At 41.4% G+C, this 9963-nt stretch overlaps 1 protein-coding gene across 1 annotated transcript in view; it reads right to left on the reverse strand.

The window, feature by feature from the left end:
* Positions 1-9456, reverse strand: part of RAB11FIP2 (RAB11 family interacting protein 2) — a 32765-nt gene extending 23309 nt beyond the window's left edge. The window contains exon 1 of the mRNA XM_064431437.1: positions 8276-9456. Within this exon, the coding sequence (XP_064287507.1) occupies positions 8276-8628 (353 nt within the window). The 5' untranslated portion in view covers positions 8629-9456. The remainder of the gene's footprint in view (positions 1-8275) is intronic.
* Positions 9457-9963: the final 507 nt, after the last annotated feature.

Genomic DNA, 9963 nt, shown 5'->3' on the forward strand with positions numbered 1-9963 from the left:
AATAAGTTCAGGTGGGAAAACAAAGAAATTCTCCTTTTCCTAGGAAGACAACAGCAGGTCCTGCTGGAACCAGGTTCAACACTGCTACTGATTCAAACAGAATTTAATCATAAACTCTTTTTCTCCAGCAAAATTCCTCTGGTCTTCAGTGGAATTTCTATTAGAATAATGATTGCTGGATCAAATCTTTGTATGAAAGACAGATATTTAATTTTCATAGGCATTTCAAGGAGGTTTCTTTGTTACCTTGGAGAGTTTATCTTGTTTTACTTATAATGAAGGTTCCATATGCTTCAGCTCATAACAAGACAATATGAGAAGCAGACTCAAATCATGATTTTCTTCAAAATTCAAAGGCAACTAATTACTTTTTTAAACAGATGAGAACAAATGCAGGCAATCCATTTATGTGGAGCTGCACGTGAATGAGAAACTAAGACCATAAATGTTTCTTATTAGAATCTGTTTCGACAACACATGGGCGTGAGCAGCAAATAGAAAAAACAGCTCTGTATAGGAGAGAAAAAAGAATGGGGAAATGAAGTCCACTGTTTTCAGATAACAACATTTGGGTCCTAAAACACTAAATTCCACTATACTACTGCCAATTTTAAAAATTGAAATGTATTATAAAAGCCAATAAAACTTGCTATTTTGGTTTTGTTTACAGTACTTTTAGCCACAATAAATGCTCCATTTGTCAGGCTGCCATGAGCTTATTCTATAGAAAGCCTGTACAAAGTAGGAAAATAGCCAATAACATACATGAACAAAACAGGGTGGCTTTTATGAGAGCAGATGCCCTTTTACTTAATAACCAAATATTACATCCAGTCTTGCAGACAGTCTTTATTTAAACAGACCTTGTACAAAGTCTGGCAAATTTTCCCAACTTCAAAGGAAGCCCTATTGCCTTTGGAATCATTCATTCTTCTTGCTCTCACCTTCAAATGTTCTGTAGGGCAATGTCCTCCATACACCCTCTAATTTCAACTTTTTCCCGATGGCTTCCATCAGAACAACCCTTGCTTCTTTCTCTCATCTGTTTTTCAGTGTGCTAATGGGCTTTGCCTGTCTTGCACAGGTTTCTGTTAATTTTTTATTTTAAGTATTCTATAAATTACCCCTCTGCATGCTGACAATTTTCTTGAATGTGCAAAGAGAAGCTCAACGTGCAAGGCTAAATAGGAAAAATCCTGCTGACCAGGCAGCACTGAAAAGCTAAACTCCTATGTGAAGCAGCATGGCTACTTTCTACCCATGACAAGATTAGTTTATTTTAGCCACATCTAGGGGTGGAAAAAACAAGCTCTCCTAACTTGAGCAGTCTTACCACTAATGAAGCCTCACCTTGGGGAAGACAGACAGGAAGGGTGAAGAAGAAAACTGAAATAAGCTACTATGAATGAGCAAGTTTCAAAACCCTGACCTGTCTATTTCATTTAAACAGCTAGTGATCTACAGATTTTCAGTTGCTTTTTTTCCTCCCCTTTTCTGATTCTATTTGTCCTCCAAATCTGGAATTTGACACTTCCAAGTCTTATCCCTCTCTCTCCTTACATGGTGAGCATCACTCAGCCTGTTCTGCTCACCATGTAACAGTGAGCAGGATGGGCTGACAGCCTGGGTAAGAAACAGCACTACCTAATTTCAATTATGTTTTAATTATTATACTTTGACAGCCTCCAAAATCACTGGGTAACTTACCTACCAGTTTCAACAGGAATTAAGTGTTCCAGCCAGCACATTCATCCTGTGCATGACAGATGAACTCCCAACTCTGTCTTCTGGACAGTGCCAAAGATGGAAAGTATTGAAGGAATTTTCCCATCTTTCTGCTTCTCAAATACACCACTCTGCCTTGACTCTACCAGTAATTATCTGTTGAGCTAATCTAGTTTTGCTTTGCTGAAAAACCCAAAGAATTTTGAAAAATCTTTATTTCAATTCACAAATTACTGAAGAAATTTTGCAAAAAGCCACATAATCATCACAGCATCCACCAAGGCTTCTGACCTTGATTTTACAGGCAAAAATCAGCACTGTGATTTACTACACATTTAATTTTCTATACTGGCAGATACTTCTAAACTTACCCCTATAAAAGACCATCAGAATCTCAATGATAGAACACGTCCATCAGCTGTCACAAAAACAAAGTTGATGACTACTGTTAAACTAGATACACTGAAGAAACTTGCTTCACAAAAGCCCACTAACATAAATGTCCACAGCTAATTGATAAAAAACAACATTCAAAGCCCAGAACTGTCTGACATTTTCATTTAGCAGCGCATGCACTTTGAAAAATGTAGAAGAATGTTTTGTGATAAATCATTCTGATACCCTACTGAGAGGCTGCCCCAAAAGTCAGCAAGTAGGAAAATTAAGGCAAGGGGCTGAGCACAGACTACATCATGTATGAAGGGAAACGAAGAAGAAAACAAATTATTTGTTAAATTAAGTGATGACACTCACAAAGATGAATACTCTTACTTTCTGGAAGCCAACTGAAATGAGATATTGAAAGCAGTTTAATATAAATACTACAGAGTGACATTGTAACACCACAAAACATATGGGAACTGACAGCTATCACAACACCCTCACTATGGGGTTTGCTAACATCAACTGGAATCAAAGTCATTAAAGTGGTCCTGGTTTACTTATTATTTTGGCTAAAGACTATGTGTGAATGCTTCTGTGTTAGAAACAAACTAACTGAAGGTATGAGAATTAAGGCCAGTTATTAGAGTTGTGTGTGCACAGAAAATGGAGAAGCATTTGGCACTCTGACTCAGAGTTACAACTTACTGAGAGGATGTGGATGTTGTCAAAATGCTGGGAATATTACTAAATAGTTTGAAAATATCACTGTAAGACCATAAAGCTACAGCTGGGCAAAACTTTGTTTTCTCCCATAACCATCTTTCTCTTTTGTTCCTCACTACTCACACTCCTTATTTTCTTTTTCCATTTAATGAGTAGTACCACAAGACAACCCATACAGAATCTCCAGGCTGCTCTTTATTTCTGTGCCTTTAACATTTCTAAGTTACTACTCTTCCCACTTCTGACTTGAGTGGAACAAGATTTTCCTCTTGCTTTAACCACAATAAAGACATTTTCTGTTACACCCTGCTATTTCCGCTATTATTGATGCTCATCCCTTCATTTTTCTTGTTTAAACTAAATTTAAGACTAAAAGTGAATAAATAATAGTGTGCTATGTTTTGTAGAAGTATCATTAAAATGGTTACCACTCATTAACAAGCACTGAGCCCATATATTATCTATTTACTAGTTTGGTTGTTCGTAATTCCAGATGCATTTGAAGCCTCCCTCTTGCTTACAGATGAGAGACAGGACAGAGCAGAGGCAGCTGAAGAGGGAGTTTATATCCAAGACAGAGGCTGCCAAGAAAGAATTCACATTAATTTGGAAAAAGTCAGATCATTTGCATATCTTCCAGGAAGCTCAGCAGCACTAAAGTCAGTGCCTACCACACAGGGGTACCGATCATGGTCAACTATGACTTCTTTTTGTTTGCTTGCTGAGAAGCTGGTTTTGACTTTTTTTATGATCAACAGAAGTTGAGAAGTATCTTTAGAAAAGGCCAAGATTCCTTCACTGTATTATGCTCAAGCAAGCATTTTTTTTACAAGTGCTGCAATTTGTGTGTGTGTGGAGGGGAGTGATGTTGAGGTATTATAGACCCCAGGGAGAAGAGGAACTAAATCACAAATAAAAGATGTCTCCTCCACCATGTCCATAAGAAATAATAACTCTACATCACCTGCCTTCTCAAATTTATAGCATTCCAAACAAGTGTTACATCTTAAATCAGCCGAACATACAATAAAATGAGACGTCCAGGAAAGCTCATGAAGGAATGGACAATAAACGGAGTGGAATTAGAGGGTAACAAGGATGAAGCAAAAGCAGAGGAAATAAATATCATTGGGAAAGGTAAGAGTCATTGTAAAAAACAATTGAAAAATGCTTCAGTAAATTAAGACATGTCAGAAAATTAGTATTTTTTTATTTCATGGAACTCAACAATTTGTTTTGATGCTATGCAATCAGAATATGAGCAGCATTAAGGCAACTATGAATTATAACTGAATTGAAATTATTACAAAAAAGCATCTATGTTTTAAAACAATACGTCATTGATCATAATTTACATTTCAAATGGAAGAGTAGAAGAGGTATATTTATTTTTCAAGAGCAGACGGAAACAATTGCCATGTATTTCCTAGGATGAATTAAAAAACCCACATGATGTTATTGCAAAAAATAAAAGCCATGTCAGAAATGTAACATTTGAAAACTTATGCTAAATACACTTCCATTAAAGCAGTTTTTCCAAAGCTTTTTGAAGTGTTAAAAAAGCTCAGTAAAATCTTTCAGCATCTGGAGCCTAGTTTTCAGCTCTGGAAAAAAGAGAAGTAAAAAGCCCCTGTCCATTTCCAACTACAGCAGCAATGTCAGAGACACAAATTTATGAACTTTCACAGTACAATGGGCATTTCTGCACTAGGAAAGAAAGAAAATGAACTGGGATCCTGCAGATGCTTTGGATGAAGTCTCTGGAAGAGATCTAGTGAGGGACCATCTGAGCCGCATCTGGATCTGACTGTTCCAGCAATTTTTACTTTTAAGAATTTAAAAAATCATCAGTTTCAGAGAGGAAAAGGACATCATATGATGCTGTGTACAAAATTTTCCCTATCAAGTTATAGTAAAGAGACTACATTGTTTCATTAAGTCTTGAGCCAGAGCAAGTTTCTTAGAACACAAGACAAATCCCATCATGAGGCCTCTGCCTGAAAACTTTACTGCAGGGAGTATTTGTCTTAAGATGTGACAAGTAACAAAAAAAGCTCCAGAAAAAAAAAAAAATCCCTAACATAATGTTCCTGAGTCTCCAATGATTTTTGAAATTTATTTCTTCCAAATTATAAAACATTAAATTAAAAAAATATGTAAAAAGCCAAATGTCACACACCCCATGGTCTTCCTAGGAACTCAGAATCAGCTGGTAGCCTTCACTTCTCATACCTCCTTACTAAAAAAGCACTAGGGAATTGCTGACAGGGTTCAGCATTGTGCAGAATATTAAATATCTTTTTTGCAATACCCTGGTGACTCTTGAGTCTGTCTCTTACAGCACCATATGTACAGCTGTGTTGGAAAGAGGAAGCTATTAAATATATTAAAAAGTAGAAATATTACCAATAGACACTTCATCAAATAACTGGATCTCATTCATCCCCAAACAAAGCAAGAAATGTTAAGGTTACATCAACATAAGAAAATAACTCTGGATTTAATAACAGCACAAGCCTGTTGAACATATTTGAAAGTAAAAACATTGCTTAATAAAACAGATTAGTGTTTCTGAAACAATGAATATAGCTTTCAACCATCAGTATGCTTTGGTAACAAAGACATTGGACTTGGTTTTGAAAGGTGCTGGGTGTCTCAGTTCCCACACCATACTCACAGTTAGAAGGTCTTCAGGTCCAAATATATTACCCTTAGTTTACTGCCAACACAGGAATAGGAACATTTTCTATCAAAAAAGATTTAATAAAGAGGGGGGAAAAAGAGCATTTTGTTTGAGATTGCATTCATAAATCTATTCTTGAGGGTTTGCCCTCGTCCCACACACACACAAATACTGCATCCGCATCTCCAATGAGTGCTTCAAGGAGACAGCCACGACACACCCGCGTGGCACGAGGGCACACAACCACAAAAACTTCTCAAAAACATCCAAACGTAAGAACTCAGAGTTACTTTTTTTTTGAAAGTGAGTTTTAGAAAGGACATTTTTGAGGTTTCTAAGCACCTAAAGACACCAAGGGACTTTCGGTGGCTCCTTCCTCATAAGAATTTAAATCAGTATTACGCGCGAACGCGCTGCCAAAAATCCCACTTGCCGCCCAGCCGCACTTTTACACTTACATAAGACTTTTACAAGTACGGCTGTTCGGCCCTGGAAGCCTAACACCCATCAACTTTTAATAAGATTTGCCATCTTAAATGCTCAAGTAACTTCTGAAGAAAGGACTCGGGCTGTTTGTAAAACTTTCCCCACAGGCCCCCATCTTGTGCAGCAGAGCTTGCAGGCAGCGCGTGGCGTTCCCAGTGATTTCAACCCTGCTCTGGGAGGAACTGCTCCACAGCTACATAGCAGGAGTTCCTCTCTCACACTTCAGAGAGAGAAATGAGAAAATAAAGAACACCTATGGAGCCCTGCTAAGCATAACTCCTTATAAAAATACTGCAGATCTGAATGTTTGTTTAACTATCACAAGGACTGTTACTTAGCCCACTTAAAAATTTCTGGAATAATTCTGCAAGACTGACTCTAGTACTACTTTTGCTAAACCTGGTGCAGGAGCTTCTGTTTCTTCTTCTGGGGAAAATAAGTTTTGTTACTTACAGTAATAATGGAATAATTTAGATATTTTAGTCCAGCTTCTGAACACATATATCGTTCTAGATATACAGTCTTACTCTTTGTAATGTTCCTCTCTCATTCATTCACTTTGTTTTTCACCTTGTTGCTAGGTGTTGCAACCAAGGCAGTTGACTACTGACTTGCAAGATAATTACAACTAATGAGTCAAGAATTTTTAAGATACATGTCTAAAGAGCAGTGAAACTTCTTGAATCAATTGTTAACAGAAATTAAGACCCTAAGGCTATAGGCATCACCATGTATTGCATCAAGATAACTGGTTTATCCCTAAAAAGGTAAGCAATTAAAAAGTGTAATACTCCAGGCAGTGAACCCACAAAAGATTCTACACAGGTTTCTTTCTTGTCATACGGTTTGTGAACATACTGTTTTGCAAAAAATTCAGTTTACAAAAACAAACACCACGGCAAAGAGAGCTTTGACTTGCCTTTGGTGCTGTTCAACCTCAGCCATGCATTTAAGCAGGACCAGGTTTTGAGGTGGTTTCAGCAGAAACAGTTGTCTGACCAAGAAGCCCTGCCTGGTGTTAACCATGTGGATTTCCACCTCCAACTGCCAGTGCTGCTGGAGGTCCAAGCCCGGCTCAGTCACAGACAAACAAGTGACAGCAGTCTTTTTGTGGCTTGGATGCCAAGCCCAGCACCTCACCACAGACCCACCATCACTATGGATACCAGACTTTAATTTCAACAGCTGAGATTTGGGCACAGGAGCCTTTGTACTCATCTGAAGAGACACTAGAGGAGGAAAGGCACCTGGAGCAGGAACTTTTTAACCACTGCAGACAGATCTGTCAGCGTTCATGTCACTGCCAACACAGCTCACTTGGAGGTCTCCAAGCTGTTCTGATTCAATTTCTGTGGGACAAACATATCCACACCAAACCCAAAGCATGGAGTCATGGACATGCCTGCAGTACTCTCATAACCTCCAGTCTGAGTTACACATACAACTGGAGGATAAATTACGCTGGTACAAACACCTTTGTGCAACCATGTCTTGTCAACTTTACTGATGTAGTTGAAAAACTGAGAGAATTAGAAAAGTACAGTTCAACTTCATAAACTGCTATGATGCCTTTTTTTTTTTTTAATTCCTTTTTTTGCATTCCAGTGCCTGAAATTCTTGGCAAACACTATTTTATTTGACAAAGGCTTATGTAGGTAGTGATGGAAGCTACCTCAGCCTTCTCAGCTGAGGCCTGCTGTTCAGTGCAGCCTGTGAGATCATGGCCTAAGATTAATCAAGACCAGCAAAGCACTGTGCTGTTGTGGTAAGCCTTCATTAAGTCACAGTTCATTGACCACTAAAACATAAATATAAAATATTTAAAGCCACGTGGTTGAAGCAACTGAAGGAAAACAATTTTAAAGAGAACCACACAAGGTTTCAGGGCTTCTGAACCATCTCACGCATGGTTCAAACTGAGGTAGGAGACGAATAGAGGTATGGCCCTGTGCAGAACAAAGAAAAATGCTTAGAAAAACAGCCTGTAATGAGTTCATGTTACACACATGAGTTTGTCAGAAAACTTAATGTTATTGACAGTCCTTCACTGTGCACAGTCAGCACTTTGATTACAGTAAACTTCTCTGGAAGAGGTTAGGCCACAATGACATAATTGTATAGGTTAAGAGATTTGAACACAGAATCAATGACAGAAACATACTAATTTCATTTCAAAGTACTTATGTTCATGGTAAGGCTACTATTTCCCACCCTCCCCAAGTGCAACTGTCCAAGGAATACAAACTATAATGAAAAAAACCAACCATCACTTACTCTGTTTTCCGCCTTTGCTTGTCTTCAAATATATCATTCAGACTTATGGCTACCTGTCCCAAAAACCTGTCCAGCCCCACCAGCGACCTGTGCATGACAATCAGGTACAAGATGTATTTCTCTGGATTCTCCTGCATGAGTAGTCCAGGGAGCTCGAAGGAGGCCTCTTCCTTCCAGACGGGATCCAGCGTCTTCTCAGCCACCGAGGTGGAGTACTTCTCCTTGCCCAGCTGTATGATGGTGTAGGCATCGTTGCTGCCATTTTTACCTTTTGGCTTCAGACCTTTGGCTTGAAGGACCGTAACTTGCACGTGAGTTGGGAACCACTTTTGGGCTTGCTCCGCCAACATCATCTTTGAAGATCTCAGCAGCAGCAGCAGCAATAACAAACGCAAAGTCTGTCAGTCCTCGAGGGACCGCGTAAGGGCACTTACGGCGGAGACACCTGTCAGGGGCTCGGCTGGTCCTTCCTCTAGCGCTGCTGGCCGCGGGTGGCCCTCACCAGCCCGCGGGTCCCCCCCTTCCCCGGCAGCCCCACCTGCGGCTCCATGGCCGGGGGCCGCAGCTCCCGCCGCAGCCCCGGCCCCGCCGCCCTCCCGCGCCCGGCCTGGCCCTGCCCGCCGCTGCCGCCGGCCCGGCCCCGCGCCGCCCCCAGGGCATCCCCCGGGCAGGGCCGCGGAGCCGCGGAGCCCCGCAGGCCGGCGGCGGCCTCCCCCTGCTCGTCCCGGCTCGGTGCCGGCGGCGGTTCGGTGCCGGGCTGCCCTCCCTGCCTCCGTCAGTCCGCCCGTCCCCGCCGCGGCCGCCTCAGCCTCTCGCCGCGCTGCCCCCCCGCCGCCGCCCGGCCTGACGGGCCGGCTCCGCCGCTTCCGCCTTCCCCATGCTGCGGGCGGCGGCGGGCAGAGGGCAGAGGGCAGGGTTCGCCCCCTCCCTCTCTTCCATTCGCCGCCGCTCCCCGGCCGCCCGGGCAGCGCTGCCCAGCGGCCCGAGCACCCCCGCTGCCCGCGGGCAGGGCCGCAGGGGCCGCGGCTCCCCCGGGCGTGACGGAGCGCTGGGCTCCCGGGGCCCCCTCCCGGCTGAGAGCCCCGTCCCGTTAATTAATTCTTCGCTATTTTTGTTTCTAGATCGGGCAGAGAGCTCTGCAGGAGCTGTGGAGAGGAGGGTGCTTGGCTAAAGGCGTCCATTGTTGTTATTTTTTTTCAATATTAGGGGCTCGGGGGTGGCCACGGAGCCAGCCGGGGGTGGTGCTGCTCTGGAACCCATCCTGCTGCCATCCGCTTCGGGAACGTCTTTATTTTCATCTCATCCACCCGCCCTGGAAAATCTGTTGGATTTAAATGAGAGAGTGAAAATTACAAAATATAAAAAATTAATAAAAATATTATACGATATGGTTTGAGGACACATAATTTTGCTTATGGTACACCTGGAGACTGCACGTGTTTATATGCGCACCTGTAAGTGGACTGACAGGTATTAACATCGTTTCTACCAGAAAAAAAAAATTATATATATATATATATACACACATATATATGTGTGTATATATACACACACACACACACATATATACACATATAGATATATACTATACATATATACATATATACATATATATATATATATATATATATATCTAGAGTTGCAAGTTGTATCCCATCCTTGCAAACCATAAAAAAGCAGGGAAACCA

This window comes from Passer domesticus, chromosome 8 (assembly GCF_036417665.1).
Source record: "Passer domesticus isolate bPasDom1 chromosome 8, bPasDom1.hap1, whole genome shotgun sequence".
Classification (NCBI taxonomy): Eukaryota; Metazoa; Chordata; class Aves; order Passeriformes; family Passeridae; genus Passer; species Passer domesticus.